This window comes from Desmodus rotundus, chromosome 6 (assembly GCF_022682495.2).
Source record: "Desmodus rotundus isolate HL8 chromosome 6, HLdesRot8A.1, whole genome shotgun sequence".
Taxonomy (NCBI): domain Eukaryota; kingdom Metazoa; phylum Chordata; class Mammalia; order Chiroptera; family Phyllostomidae; genus Desmodus; species Desmodus rotundus.
Window position 1 is genome coordinate 111,794,896 of NC_071392.1, and position 17,003 is coordinate 111,811,898.

Genomic DNA, 17,003 nt, shown 5'->3' on the forward strand with positions numbered 1-17,003 from the left:
TTTTCCAGGATGGACACCTGTCCTCTCCTCAGGCTGCAGGCACCCCTCAGGAGAAACACCAGAGCCCTTCTTGCTCCCTCTGCACATATGCCTGCTCCCTACTTCTCCATCAGATCGTCACTGAGTGCTGACAGAAGAAGGGCATCAACCTGCTGCCTCCACAAGGGAAGAGGAAAGAGTTGCATCACCGTCACCCAGGGAAGAACTGCTTGCCCACCACAGAGCAGCTGGCACGAGCAGTGACCAGAGAGGGAATGGCAGCTCAAGGGCAGATCAGAATTGGGCATGCTCTTGGAGAGACTTTCACTGCCTATCAGAGGAAGTAATACTCATGGCCTAACACTATCACTTCCCCATGTCAACATTTTTTTAAATCCTTACCTGAGGATATGTTTATTGATTTTAGAGAAACAGGAAAGGAGAAACAGAGAAACATCAATGTGAGAGAGAAACATCAATCGGTTGCCTCCCGGATGTGTCCTGACCAGGAATTGAACCTGCAACCTAGGTACGTGTGCTGACCAGAAATTGAACCCACAACCTTTTGGTGTGTGTGATGATGCTCCAACCAACTGAGCCAGCTGGCCAGGGCACACCATGTCTACTTCCCCAGCCTCATCTCCCATCAATTCCTCACTATGGATACCACCCAGACATTAGCCCAAAAGGGCCCCTAGTAACTCCCTCTCTCAAACCCTATATATTTTTTTTTTTGCCTTAGCTCATATGACAGAGACTGCCATGCATTCTCCAATACACTTTTCCTTATTTCTTCTACATGAAAAGAGTACATCTTCCAGCTTCCCCTGACAGAGGTGTAGCCAGGTACTGATGTGTGAGATAAGAACAGAAGAGTGCTATTTCTGGATTGTGCCCTTAAAAGAAAAGAGGCATGCCCCCCTCCCTCTCCCTTCCCAGCAGCTGAAAGACAGGCATGGTGGTAAGCGATTGTGGGCCATGCAGAGGAGAGCAACACCTGAACCTCAGGCCTGGGGAATACCGAGGAGAAGTCTGGTCCTGGACCATTTCATGGAGTCTCATGTGGGAACCTGCAGTCTGACCAGAGAAGGAAATAAACCTCCGTCTTATTTAAGCCAACTACTTTTACATGGTAATCGATAACTAATTAAGTTCATATTGCTCTCTTCCTTGAAAGGAGACAGCGCATGTCCCTGTGAGAAGGCCAGTCTAATAGCATAAGAAAAGGTGCAGACTGTGACAAAGAAGTGCCCACTGTCCCAAGGCTCATTTCTGCCCGAACCAAGGTTTATCCAGAGTGAGAACTTAAACCAAAGCTTCTTCTTGATCCTCGAATATCCTTTGTGAGCCAACCCTCTACTCAGGACTGAACTCACCTATGCAGAAACAAACCCAAATACCAAGGAAGCCTGAACTTGCCCCTGAAGAGAATTTATTAAATGGACTCTGGTATTATGAGAAATCTCACTTGGAAAAGCAAATCTAAATTGACCATGCAAATTCACTTATGAGACTAAAGGCCTGACTGAGGGAAGTGAAACTTCTGAAGGCAGCCACCTCAGGAACAGATTATAATGACCATTCATTGGCCTCAATGACTCTAAACCTTTGCTCTGCTTGTTCTCAGCACAGGAATGCCGATCCTATTCTCCTGCCCTCTGGTCCAACCCTTACCTACCATCACCCTTTAAGGCCTAACTCAAACATAACCCTCTCTTCTCAACATCCCACCCTGCTCTGTAGGCAAAGTCTGAACCTGTGTTTCCACAGCACTTTATATGTCCCCAATATAGGACTTAGTTCTTTTCACTGTATCTGTTTATGTGCTTTTCTCTCCACATTAAAGGTTCTGCATCATCACTTCAGAAATGAGGAAATCAGCCCTGGTTGGTGTAGCTCAATGGACTGAGTGCGGGCCTGCAAACCAAAGGGTCACCAGTTCAATTCCCAGTCAGGGCACAGGCCTGGGTTGCGGGCCAGGTCCCCAGTAGGGTGCACGTGAGAGGCAACCACACATTGATGTTTCTCTCCTTCTCTTTCTCCCTCCCTTCCCCTCTCTGTAAAAATAAATAAATAAAATCTTTTACAAAAAATAAAGAAATGAGGAAATCAGATCTGTGAAGAGCTCAGAGTACAAGGAGACAAGTAGCCAAGACTCAGTCTCTGGACTCTCAGGCCAGAATTGGATCTCCCGCCAACATTACCAGCAGGAAAATTGAGGCACTCCCCGCCCCCCCTGCCCCCCCCACCCCCCCCCCCCAAAAAAGATTTCTGCAGAGTGTTCTGGTCCTGATGGACTAGAAGTCCCAGGAATCTCCATCTATGAAGTCCATTAGAACCCAATTTTCCATTTAATATAGTCAGCACACGCAGCATAACAAGGGTACTTTTTTACAGTAATTATCCCCAAGCAGCACAAATCCTTTAATATTCTGTTTTGCACTTAAGCATAATGTCAAGTTCACATTGCCTGTGAACCAGGACATAGGCTGCCTGGTATCAGATCTCACCTTGAAACATCTCCCCAACTGAACTCCCCTCAAATGTCTGAAATTCTACTCCTAAAGAGAAGGGCTTTCTTAGAAGTCGGAGGTGAAACCTAGATACACCAAGACAGATGAGTTACTAAATTGGTTTTATTCTTCCAAATCCTAAGAAATTTAGCTATCAGAGTAGTCAAATATAAGCAAAACCGTGAGGAAATGGACAGAGGCTTTGATGGGGGACAAAGTGAAAGGACATGCCTAGAATGGGGGGGGGGGCCTTCTGGAGCCCCGGGCCCATGCAACCTCCTGACCACCCTGCTATGTTCGCTCTCATTGACAGCCAGCAGCATGAACGTGTCTGCTGCCCCCGGTTCACAGCTGATTACAACTGAGGCTCCTGCTGGTTAACTCTTATTTAGATCAATAAGCCTACAGTAACAAATTGGTTTTATTATACATTGTTTCACCTAAAGTCATAGAACTTATTTACGACATTAAGTGAATACTTAATCTACATTAGTATGAGATCTGAGGGTGGTACATAAAAGTAGAAACCCAATCACCCAGGCTTCTTAATGATACCAAATGGCAACAACCCACCTACTGGTTTCACACACAGGGTCAGAGATCACCTTACTCTGCCTGGCCCTGCCCTACTGTCCTGACACCTGATTTCAGAAATGCTGTCAGATGTCTCAGGAGTTTCACATGCCATCTAACACATATGTTTTTTAATGGAGAAACTATAAGCAAAAGATACATAATGTTACAGTTTTAGGTAAAAAGAAGCTGGGAAACTTGTAGAATTTACTGGAAACTCATTAATTTTCCTGCAATTCCCCAGGAACATGTAATTTTTCAATTTTTGTAAGCTTCAGAAGAACTCTCCAAAAAGGTTCTCTGTAATATAATTTGAACATGAGATTTTATGGTAACCCTTACTACTACCACTATTGTAGTTTCTATGCAAAATAAACAATGCTATTGGGATGCAATTATGTGAAATCAGACTCAAATTTGGACCCAACAGGAAAATCAGGTGTCACCCTTAAATTTTTTATTAATTTATTGATTTTTTTTTTAATTTATTGATTTTTGAGAGAGAGAGAAGCAGGGGTGGACGGAGAGAAATAGAGAGAGAGAGAAACATTGATTTTGTTGTTCCACTTATTTATGCATTCACTGGTTGTTTCTTGTATGTGCCCTGATTTGGGACCAAACCCACAACCTTGACCAATCTGGACTATGCTCTAACCAAATGAGCTACCCAGCTGGGGCCAGGTAGCACCCTTTAGTTCTTTTGTCCTACAGGCCTGAGCACAGGGTCTCCTGCTGGCTCTGGAAGGAGTTCCCCCCTTTCCTTAACTGTCCCCACTTCATACGGGGAGTGCAGAGGCCTTCAGAGGCTAAGTCACTTTCTCAAGGTAACTTGAACAGCAAAAGGCTGAGGTAAGAACAAGAGATAGGTATTTCTGCTTCCTCTAGAGGGGCCACAGCTCCATAATGTAAACCCTAAGGATCACTTGTCATTTTCAACCTTCTGGGATTCAACTGGACCAGACCAATACCTGCTTTCTGTGTCAGAAATGCAAGCACTGCGACCTGAGCGGCAGAGCCCTCTGTGGTACAGATACAACACAGAATGAAAACACTTACTTGGGGAACTGGCAGAGACTCGCTTCCTGGTCAGGCTCTCCTGGCTGGCCTTGTCTGAAGCTGAAGAGCCCCTCGTTTGGACGTGCCTCTTTCCTGGGCTCTCCTCTGGCTCTGGAGACTTCTCCATTCCATGGAAATACTTCATGTGATAATGCAACAGTTTGGCTTTGCGGAAAAACTTTAAACAATCCACAACCTTGCACCTAAATTTGTGGTCAAAGTCGACAGCTGGTGCTTTAGATGTCACCAAATCATCTGTTTTCTTAAAAGCATTTGTTACTGAAAGAAAAAAAAACACACACACACACAAAGATCCCTTGTGCTTATCTTAGTTATTACAATACACACATTAACATGTGGCAATAGAAAGTGAAAGAGCAGCATGCATGCGTAGTTGAAGACATCACTGGGACTGTTGCCTCCCAAAAATTACTGTTTGGAGAGAAGGAATTCAACCTCAGGGTAAATAATATAGAGACTCAACTGTGATTCACCCTTTGAAAGGAGAAATCAACATGTTTGTTTTTTCTGAAGCTGCCCTAGAAGGTCTCAGGGTTTCAGACTTTGAGGAAAGAAGAAGGGAAAATCCTAAAAACAAAAATCAAGACCCCAACCCATCACTTGTTACTGATGTGCTGGACTAGGTTCAGACTCACCGCCATTCCAGTGGCTCTCTGTGTGGACAGAACTAGGGATTATGCTGGGGGGATCTCTTTATACACTGAAGGGATCTTACAACAGTTTTTGCACAAGGAGAGAGTAACTGTTATAAAGGTTTTAGTACTGAACGGTTTTGAGATTTCATTGCCATGTACTTTGTTTCACCAAAGGGACTCAAGACTATAAAAAAACAACTGAATGAAGCTGCAAGGCATGAGAACTTGGACAGCTCAATGATCAAATTCAAGAGACAAAGTCTGAACACCCCCGCAAACCAAACAGAAGGCAATGGTCTCCTGTATCAATGGCAAAAGTAAAGCTGTCACAAGGCCTTCATGTGTCAGAAAACCAGTTTATTGAAGCCCTCCTTCAAATGAGAGCAATCACCTTCAACTCAAGTCACTCCTCTACAGATCACCCAAAAATACGCTTTCTTGAGTGAATCAAATTTTTCCTAAATGCAATGATACAAGTTCCATTAGGAGTAGTGTGCTGAAACTTTGGTAAATATTATGATTACTTTTTGAAGAACATTCCATAATCAAAATAAATTTTAAAATTCTGAAACTCAACCTAAATCATACTCTGTTGTAGCACTAGGGTATGACTGCAGATCTGATGGATTCTGCTATACAGGCAATTTAAACAGGTAAAAAACTTGTACACATACACCCACCCCCGCAAAGCAGAACTCCTTAAACTCACTTTCCACCCCTGACAAGAGATATAAAAGGCTTAGTTAGATGCAGTTAAGAGAAGAAAAAGTAATAACAAAGTAAAGTGGAATATATATTTCTCAGACTAACGGTATAGGACAAGCATGTCGGAGAGAAACTAAAAACTCAAACTTCTGATTCATCCTAAAATTCTCTCTTAAAGCCAAGTAACAAGTAGTTTCTCTCAAACTCCCTCCTCTTGAGCCTATTAGGGTAAACCACATGAATCTGCCATTTCTGTAGGATTAAAAAGGTTAAATATTGACCATTTCACAGTAATTCCTTTTCCACACGACAGCATTTCAAAACTCATTCCAGACAACTCCACTTACCACTGTGTAAACAAAACTAAGGTATGAGATCAGAGAGCACTCCTGACTGCCACAACCTGAGGACTAAAGTTCAGGTAAACCCAACCATCCTTTGAATTGTATTTGAAGCCCAGATCTGTGATAAAAATTATTTATAATGCAAAAGAAGAATGCTGAAATGCAAACATCTTTGAATTATTTTAAAAATGTACAAACTGAAATTGATCTTCGGCAAGTGGTGCTGGGAAAACTGGACACATGAAAAAAATGAAACTGGACCACTCTCTTACACAACAAACAAAAATAAACTCAAAATGAATTAAGACTTAAATATAAGGCCTGAAACCACAGAACTCCTAGAGGAAAACATAGGTAGCAAACTATTTGACATCAGTCTGAGTAAGTATGTTTTCGGGTATGTCCCTTCAAGCAAAGAAAACAAAAGCAAAGATAGACAGGACTTCATCAAAGTAAAAAGCTTCTCCACAGCAAAGGAAACCATCAAAAAACAAAAAGATAACCTACAAATGAAATAATATATTTGCAAATGATATATCCCATAAAGGGTTGATATCCAAAACATACAAGGAACTCATACAACTCAGTAACAAAAACAATTTGATCCAAAAATGGGACAAGGACATGGAATGACATTTCTCCAAAGAAGACATAGTGATGGCCAACAGACATAAGATGCTCAACATCACTAATCATCAGGGAAATGCAAATCAAAACCATAATGAGATACCACCTCACACCTGTCAGAGGATGCCGAGTAAAGGGAACCCTTTTGTAGTGTTGGTGGGACTGTAAATTGGTGAAGCCACTATGAAAAACAGTTTGGCGATGTCTCAGAAAGCTAAAAATAGATCTACCATACAATCCAGCAATTCCACTTCTGGGTATTTACCTGCAGAAAATGAAAACACTATTTCCAAAAGACACACACACCCCTATTTTCATTGCAGCATTAGTAACAACAGCCACGATATATGGAAGCAACCTAAGTGTCCGCCATTATAATGAATGGATAAAGTAGATGTGGTTCATATAAATAATGAAATATGAAGCAATAAACAACAAAATCTTGTCATTTCCAACAACATGGATTGATCTAGAGGGTATTATGCTAAGTGAAGTAAGTCAGAGAAAGATAAATACTGTAGTTTCACTTAATACGAATCTGAAAAAAAAACCCACCAACCAAAAACAGACTCATAGAAACAGAGAGCAGAGGGATGGTTGCCAGAGCGGAGGGAGACAGGGATGAGTGAAAAAGAAAATTGGGAATATAGTTTATAAAATTGTGATAGGTTTGCACAGTGACAGATGGTTCTTAGAATTAATGGAGTGATCACATTGTAAGGCATAAAAATGTCAAATCACTATATTCACCACCCGAAACATGTTACATATCAATTATATATAAAATAATTTGTTAATAAAAACTTAAAAGCCTATATATGAAAAAAGGAGTTGAAAGTGAGAACTTTGAACCAATTTTATAAAGAATTACTGTTCTCTCTATTCGAAAATTTTGTACTCTTGTACACCTGTCATTTGCATAAGGCTAAGTAAGATAGGACAGTGGTTAAAAGTGTGTGCTCTGCAGCTGGACAACCTGGTTCAAATCCTGGGTCCTTTACTTATTCCTCCTGCCTCAGTTTCTTCGTGTGCAACTGGAGATAATAATGGTAACTTCTTCACTGAGGTGTGAGAATTAAATAAACTACATGCAATGAGTCTAGAAAAGTGTGTGGTATTTAAGTGTCTTATTACAACACAGTATCATTTTGGGATGATGAACAAATGGGACTTATGAATAAATAGCCTTTCAGGAATTAACCTGCTCATAAGCAGAAGGGCAGAAGTCACTGCCGCTCGCAGCCTCACTGCACGCTCATGCCAGGGGCAGTATGCTATAATGGAAATGGCCAACTTTAAGTCCCAGCTCTGCCCTTCATTAATTGTATAGGTAAGCTGTGCACATTTTTAAAACATTCTGATTACTCAAGTTTCTCATCTATGAAAGGGAGTGATAACACCTATTTCAAAGAACTGGAGAGAGAGCCATAGTTACCATGTACCTGGCACAAAGTGGGCCATTTTGAATATAAAATACATCTTAGTAAACAGGCTTGTCATTTATGGAACATAGCTAGAAAGAGCTATTATAATTATCAACCAATAAAACATTCCTTTGACCAGCCCTCTAAAGCTCTGGCTGGGAGACACTTCACTCTGTCAGCACTGTTTTGCCTACATCCTACATCCTAAAAATGTGAAATCCAAAACCAACCACAAGATTTCAAGTATGGCTATTCAGTGGGATTATTATTCCAACATTTTGGGACATCTTACTTTTACAAAATGCAGCCAAAGACTTTTTTTTTTTTAAATAATCACAATGCCAGAGAGTACCAAGGTTAGTCCACCAAAACCCTGAATTTTGTGTTGTCTTTTTAAAACATGAATTAAAGTGCATTTCTGTTTCCCCCAAATAGTTTGGTCAATCTATATAAAAGAAGTTACATTTAGCCCTAATAAACTCCATCTTATTATTTTAGTACAATAATTTTATAACTCGATTCTGTAGTCCCATATATTCTTAGGTCTTTTCCCAGGCTGTTGATGGACAGGGCTGAGGACAGCCTATGGAATTGATTAGGCTTACACCAATCAATTAATCTACACTCTGGATAAAATTGCCTGAGCCAATTCAATTTCATCCATGCAGATCACCAACACGTTCATATATCTATTTCCTCCTTGTCCACAGATAGATTTCAAGAGAGATGTGGTCAAACTATCTGCTGAAATAAAGATATACCGGGTATGACAGTGCTACAGACCCCCAAAATTCATATGCTGAAACCTAATCCCCAATGTGGCATTTGAAGGAGGGGCTTTTGAGAGGCAATTACGTGATAAAGGAGCTAGTGTCCTTATCAAAGAGACCCCAAAGAGCTCTCATCCCTTCTGCCAGGCGAGGTTACAGTGAGAACTGTAGGAACTAGGAAGTAGGCCCTAACCAGACACTGAATCTGCTCAAGCTTTGATCTTGAACTTCCCAGCCTCCATGACTGTGAAAAAGAAAGTCCTGTTGTTTATAAGCCACCCAGTCTAGGGTGTTCTGTTGTAACAGCCTGAACCTAGTAAGCCTCTCAAAAGGAAATAAATTTTAGTTTATCAGGATAAAAACTCCCAAAGCAAAACCCTTGCTTAGCAGAAGGTAGGAACAGCTGGACCTCCAAAGGAGAGCAAGCCTGGCATGCAGGTGGGCCACCTGCCTCTGAGAGGCTCAGGTGAACAGAGAAACTCCCTAGGAGAGAAGACACTGCCAGGTGTCACTGTCATGAAGCCTCTGGCCAAGCTAAGAGCCCCCTTCAAGATAAACATGGATAAAACAAAAAATGAGTTGCTGGTAGTTGTCTGAAGGAGTAAACATTAAAAGAAAGATTTGAGAATTATGAATCTTCAACAATGGAAGTTCAGGAAGATTCCCCTGTAAATTCAATTTGGTAACAGTGTAACTCATTGATATGCATGTCCTTCTAATTACAAGCCTGTTAGTAATCCACCTTGCACTATTGGAAAAGAACAATCAACACAAGTATCAGGATGAGACAAGCAGCAAATAAGGTATAAATCAGTTATGGATAATAGCCTATGAGAAAATCTGATAGATTACACAATAACCATAATCTCAGACCCCCCAAACTGAAAAGTGATAAAAAATATTACATAGTATTAGTGTTTATGTTCACTTTTTAATGATGAGAATTATGTGTTAAAATGAAATGACAGCAAAAAAATACATACACATACATATATATACATAAAATACACATACCCCAAGACTTAAGTATTTGTTCCTTTTTCATGAAGGTCTTACAAAATGTACTAATTTTGAACTCCACAAATTTTTAGAGGCATAGAAAATTTCCCAGACCTTTATACTTTTATCCTACTCGTCCCTTACCACAGACACAATGAACTCTCTGTACGCACAATGAACGCTGCCAGTTTGGCCAGTGCAGTCCACGTGGCTCCCTCTGTCTGGCACACTTCTCCCATATGCAAACCAAGCCCTGCTCGTCCTTCCAATGCCACCTCCTTGCACAATACTTCCTCCTTGGTTTCTCAGCAGAAAAGATTCTGTTCTGCCTTCTCTGCATCTCCGTAAGTACTTCATGGAAAATAAATCATGCATCTGTCCCTTTCTATCTGTATTACAGTTGGTTCTGTTCACTCTTTATTCTAAAATGTGAAATACAGAGTGTGTTCACTTTCCTCTCTTACAGTACTTACTGTACTACTACATACATCAAACAAGGGAGTTAGCCTCCTGCGTGTCTCCGTGAAGTAAGAGGAGAAAAAACCCTTATCAACTGTAATGGGTTACTCGAACATTAGCTGTCATCATAGTTGTCACTGGTTTCACAGTGACTCGCTTAAAATGATGTTATGCATAGTCCAAGCCAGGGGTTCATGTATCAGTGGCTTGACCTGCAAAATTTTAACATCTAATTCATCAAAGGCTGATGTATTAATGAAGATTAATAAAAGCACAACAGGAACAGTAAACTGATGCAGCCAGCAAAAGTGTTTGACATAGTTTAATGTAAAAAACACAGCATAACTATGCTCAAGAAAACCCACAAAAAAACATTATGAGCAAAACATAAAATCATATATAAGACTAATATATGAAATGTAATAGTATATATTATTTTTTAGAATTGTAAGAAAGTAAACAATGGCAACCTTTGATTATGGGTTTTCAAGTAAACAAAATTAGTTTTCTCTACTTTTCCGTGTTTTCTAACATGTTTACAATAGCCATATTATTTTCACAGTAGAACAGGCAACAAACTTCTTTTATACTTGCACATTATTTTCTTCCCCAGAAAGCTGTCCTGTGACGAAAGACACACGGTGTGGGAAGCACGGTCAAGACACGAGAGAGCCACTGGCTGCCCAAAGGGCCGCAGGCCACTGTCTACATAAATCCCAAGTCTCACACACGGATGTGTATTTCCCAACGGGAGGACAGTTCTTTTGGAACACCTGTCAGTGGTGGTACCTGTTAAGTGACATCATCCACTCCTGGGATGCTATGGTCCTTGTCAACATGGGAGAATTCCTAGGACGCAGAAGGCAGGAAAATGTACATTAAATCCTCGTGGAAGCCTGGTTCGAGAGCTAAGGGTAATCAAGTTACCCTTGGGGTAGAAACCAATTTAATCCTGTTTTATAAAGCAGTATGGATGGAAATCAGTATTTGCAAATAGTTACTGGTATTTTCATGTAAACGCTCTGTGTTCTTCCTCATGTGATTTCCAGCCTCTCCATGTTACTATTACACAGAGAAAAATAGTCCACGGAATTTGAATTTCCTTTTAAGAATAGTAATTCTAAGGAATGTTTTCCTCACTGTGTGTGGTTTTTTATTTGGTGGTGGTGGCAGTGGGGGAATAGACTGTAAAATGTCTCCTAATAATCCCTGCATTCTGGTAGTTACAACCACATATAAATCCCCTCACCCTGTGTGTGGGAAGGACTGGTAACTTGCCTCTAATACAACACGGCAATGGTGACAGCATGTCGCTTTCAGGATTATGGTATATAATATTGTAACAGCCATCTTACACTTCCTTGCTGGCTGGATGAAACAAGCTATGTTGTGAGCTAGTCTATGGAGAGGTCCACGCGGCAAAGAACTGGGAGTGCCAGCAAAAAACTGTGGCGCTCAGTCTGACTTCCTGCAAGGAACTGAGTGTGGCCAACAACCATGTGAGCCAGGAAGCAGACCCTTCCCCAGTACAGTTTTCAGAGGAGAACACAGCCCTGGCCAGCCCCTTGATTGCAGCCTTGCACAGGACCCAGTTAAGCTGTGACTGATCTCCTCACAAACTGTGAGAAAGTACGTGTGTGTTTTGATCCATTGTGTTTGCAACAGTATTGTTAACATAGCAGTAGATAACACAGAGTAGGATCAGAAGCCCTCACTTTTCTAGTAACACTTAATATTTTCCCTTTTACAATAAGCATGCATTGCTTTTATACTAAAAAAGGTTTTTATACTGTGTTTCTTGAAACTTGGATTAGAAATAAATGTCCTATTTAACCCCCTTCTTTTGTATATTTATTACTAGTATCTCAAAACCTCACAGTTAGATAACTGTGATGGTGATATTCAGTCTGATTGGCATTATTCAGGCCGGCATTCCAAGTACCATATTGCTTTTGAGACGCCTCTCCCATTAACCCACGATGAGGCCTCAGCATCTGCCCCAGCCCATTGCTGGCCCCAGCAACTGCTTTGTGCTCCCACAGCTCATACTTCTGTTCATGCTGTGTCCGCTCCCTGCCATTCTTCCCTGGCTCAGCCAAGTCTTCACCTCCATCCAGACCCAGCTTACTACATGTGCGGAAAGGCATCCAAATGGCCCCGGCAACCAGGGACCACATGCCATCAACTCCGGGGACAAGTGACCATCTGCTACAGCCCATCTTTAGCACTCTGGATCTACTCTTGGATCCTGTTATTTGTCACTTTTCCAGCCAGAGGATAAGGACCACTTCTCATTGTCTTGCATTCCCTCAGCACCAACTCCTAATTCAGTTGGTATTCTAGTCAGCAATGATACCACGTGAACCCAGTAGTTAAAATACTTTTTTTGACATGTACTTCAAATACTATAATAAATAAAACTTTTTAGTTTGTAAAGGAATAACTTTCTCAGCTCTGAAGTAAAAAATCAATAAAAGAAAAACATGAACAGATTTAAACTATTACTGCAATTCCAGTCAAATGCTTAGAATAAAAAAAATAAACCACCAAAATGTCCAGAGAAACAGTTATAAAAATTATAGGAAGTCTGAATTATTTACTTCTAACCAGCCCACTTAAGAGAGTAAAGTAGCTCTGTACTTACTGATATGGATAATCTCAAGACATATTATTAAGTGAAAACAGGAAATTGCCCAGTACCTACTATACAATTCCACGTATGGTTATAGGTGGGGGGGGGGGAAAGATATTATAAAAATGCACAGAAAGGACACCAGAAGGCGAGAAATCAAAGTGTTGATAATGGATACCTCCAGAAAGGGGCTTGGGCTAGGAAGGCAGGTGGGAAAGAGAAAATTCCACATTTTCTCTCTGTGTACCCTAGGAAAATGAGCACACTTAGCACTCAGATCTTGGTTTCTAATTTCTCCACTTAAAAGAAGTAGAACTTCTCGGAGAAATAGCTAAATCCAGGGCTGGGTAAATATAAGCTTAAAACATCTTGTTACGCCAGAAAGTAAAGAAGTGCTCAAAGAAGAGAAGATGCAGTAACAAGTTTGAAGGGCTCCCACTGGCCAAACAAATCTGGGACAAAAATGGGTATTAAAATAAATAACGACAGAAACAGATTATAATCCACAGAACAAAGTAAGAATCCATGAGTCCATGTGGATATAAATAAATACAATAAACAAAAAAAGAACGGAAAGCTCTTTCTTAAAATAGAATACAAACTAAGAAATGGAGAAGGAATGATGAGAGTTAGAAATCACCATTAGGCAACCATGAGTTAAGATTGTATCAAGCAAGAAATATCAATAAATGCTAAAATAGTAGGCAAACATTTAATAAAGAAAGAAGATATTTACATAATCTCAAAGTATCCTCACAAGAAATTTTTTAATTATAAAGGGAAAAAATAATAGCTTCACAGTAAAGAAACCTGGTAGTTACTACCTTAACCAAGTGATCAAAGTTAGCGATACCAGTAAGTGGGACAGATATCATACGCCTCCTGATACAATACAATTGAGAAAGACATTATTTACATGGTATTTCTGCTAAAAGTGAATAACCTAAATCTGATCATGAGACTACATCAGAAAACTCCAAATTGAGGAACACCATATTCTTCAGAAATATTAAAGTCATGAAAGACAAAGAAAGACTGAACAATTGTTTCAGATAAAAGAAAACTTTAAAAAATTACAATTAAATCCAATGTGTCATCCAGGATTAGATTCTGACCAGAAAAAAACAAAAAAAATTGTTCCCACTTGTGCTACAACTGATAAAGGTCCTGATTTTGATAGTTGTATTGTGATAATATAAAAGAACATTCTTGTTTTTAGGAAATATGTACTGAGGTATTCGAGGGCACAGGTCTGCAACTTGTTTGCAAACAGTTCAGAAAAAATACTTTAAAAAACAGAATAGGGGCCTGGCTGGTGTGGCTCAGTGGATTGAGTGCTGACCTGCAAACCAAAGGGTCACCGGTTCGATTCCCAGTTAGAGCACATGCCTGGGTTGTGGGCCAGGTCACCAGCAGGGGGAGCAGGAAGCAATCACACATGGATGTTTCTCTCCCTCTTTCTCTTTCCCTTACCCTCTAAAAATAAATAAGTAAAATCTTAAAAACAAAACAAAACAGAATAAGAACATTTGAAATCTTGCTTCCCCGGCATATGTCATCAGTTTGGCTCAAAGAAACTCTTATAAAAAAATTTTCAAAAACCAATAATAAAGCTAACATGGTAAATTGTTAACAAGTGGGGAATCTGGCTGACGATATATACACACACCTCATTTTACTGAGTTTCGCTTTATCGCACTTTTCAGATACTGTGTTTTTTACAAACTGAAGGCAAGACCCTCCACAAGCAAAAAGATTATGACTCACTTTATTGCTATATTCACTTTATTACAGTGGCCTGTAACCAAACCTTAGTTTCTCTGAAGTAAGTCTATACAGGAATTCTTTGTACTATGCTTGCAACTTTGTTATAAGTCTGAAATTACTTCAAAATAAAAATTTCTTAAAAATACATGCAGAGAAAAATCCTTTGAGGCCAGAGTATCTAAATAGGAGGAAAGCAACCTTGCCAAGCCTAGTGCCTGGATTGCAACTCTGCACTCACAAAAATCACTGAGCATTTGTTCCACAAGATGGCAGAGTTGTCCCAAACGCCAGAGCTGCCTCAGAAGCAGCTAATCCTCTTTTATGCTCCGGATTAGCCATGTCAGGACTAGGTTTGTCTCCAGTCCCCAGCTTCTCCCACTGCTGCCCAGGAGCCCTCTTCCCAAGTCTCAGATAGTGACTCCAGCCCAGGTTAGAAATTCTACGACTGGCACAAGCTTGGGAGAGCAGTCACTAAACAATGACTAACACAGCAGCATCCTGGCCTCAAGGGGGCCTTCCTAGATGTTTCTGACAATGACACCGCCCTCCTTCCTGCTTGCTTACATAACACATTCCTGGTGAATGAGTTCTCAACAATACCCCCCTCTCCCAGCAATCTTCCTGGATCATCCTGTACTCACCACTAAGCTCTGTTCCAAAAGGAACACCAGGAACACCACTCACATTCCAGATCGAATTAAAGAATTCCCCCCTCAAATTAAATAATTCCAAAGGCACCACTGTGTCTGACGCTGACATCATTTGTACCATATACTGCTCTTCAAGTCTGCCACCTTACTAACAAGCCTCTTACTCAGAGTGTACACACTGCTTTGAGGAGTCCCCTCAAGAGCAGTGGGAGTTTTGTATCACACACTGTACAACTACCCTAAGGCAGGGATTGAGTCACACAGAGCCTAGCATCTCCTCAGATGGCATTAGGCACTCATTTGGAAGATAGGAGCCACAGACCATGCATCACCACACCCGCCATCTAGGAAGTACACAGCTCTGCCTAAGTCATTCCTTGGCAAGTATTGGGCTCTTTGCCTATAAAACAGGGAGAATAGTGAAAAATTAGAAATAAATGTCTTTCAGCAGGGGATAGTTAAATAAATAATGGAATATTCATACAACAAAATAAATCATATGCAATTGTGAAAGGAGATAATGAACTAACATGGAAGATTACCATAAATAAAAATAGCAAGCCTTTAATAAAAGAATATGGTGCTATTATTATGTTTTTTAAAGCTATATGTATATTTGTATAAGCATATGCAGAGAACCATGTCTAGAAGGATGGAAAACCACACACCAAATTGTACCATAGTTCTTTTTAGAATGAGAAAATTATAAAGGGAAGACTTTCTTTTTCTTTTAGTTGTTTTAATTTTTCCCAGCACCTGCTGGCTTTGAAATTTACAGAAAAAACAAATAGCAGAATGCCTATTTTTTTCTTTATAAAACACTTTTTAAAATAGGGGTCCCAGATGCCTTAATTCAGAGAGTAGTTCTGACAATTCATCAAAAGAACTAGTACTTATTAAAAATAAATTTCATTTAAAAATCAACATTAAACAAAACCTTTCATTGTTGTCTCCTTCTGACATCATTTTTGAGTCATCCCACAAAGTCTCGGATGACCTTACATTCCTGCCATGTTATGTTTTTCAATGAAGAAAATCAACGAACAAATGGTGTGATTTAACTGTTAATACCTTAGAAAACACATTAAAATACCTTCTCACATTAATTTTCAAGACATTCTTTATCTGGTCATACATGTTGAGTTTTTAAAATCCCCATATCGAGCAGAATTCTTGGGAAAAGAACCACTGCATCAAAAAAAAATAGGACTTACTTGAAATTTTGTTTGGGGAAAAAGGAAGTTGTCAACATTATGGTAAATTAGAAATATTTAAGGTAGGCAACGAACAATCACTAATGCTATTTATCATTTATTGTACCAACTGGAAGTATCTAGGACAATCCATTCTTGTAAGTAAGTGCCTCCCTGAGGTCAAGGACACAAGTTATTCATTTTTGTGTGTTTTCCTAACCCCCTCCAGTTTTCCTCTCTCTTCCTCAAAGTTTTAGTATATAAGAAACACTGCTCAAGTAATTGTTGAATTGAGTAAACCAATGAATTAAATATTACTGACTACTCAGCTGATGAAGTAACTTTTCCAATGGATCTACTTGCTCTGGTTGGGAATAAGAGGTATTCAACAGAAGTGAGCTGAATAAAAGGTGACAGTGTGACTGCTGTGCTTGCAGAACAGCAAGGAGGCCATGTGGCTGGAACAAAAGCAGTAAGGTGAAAGAGAGTGAGGAAAGATGAAGCTGGAGCGGTAGCAGGTAGCCAGAAAGAGGAGGCCCACTGCAGGCCAGCATAAGAACCTGAGTGAGACATTCATGACCAAATACCAACAGTTCTGGGCAATGGGAGACATGGATGTTAATTTTATTATTCTTGTACTTTTCTGGACTTCTTTT

The 17,003-nt window shown here is 40.1% G+C and overlaps 1 protein-coding gene across 5 annotated transcripts in view; it reads right to left on the reverse strand.

The window, feature by feature from the left end:
- The window catches only part of PHF20 (PHD finger protein 20), a 98,901-nt gene that overhangs the window by 24,640 nt on the left and 57,258 nt on the right, over positions 1–17,003 (reverse strand). For all 5 annotated transcript variants that reach the window (XM_053926111.1, XM_045194486.2, XM_024559158.3 and 2 more), the window contains one exon: positions 4,122–4,400. In XM_053926111.1, coding sequence (XP_053782086.1) covers positions 4,122–4,400 — 279 coding nt within the window. The remainder of the gene's footprint in view (positions 1–4,121; positions 4,401–17,003) is intronic.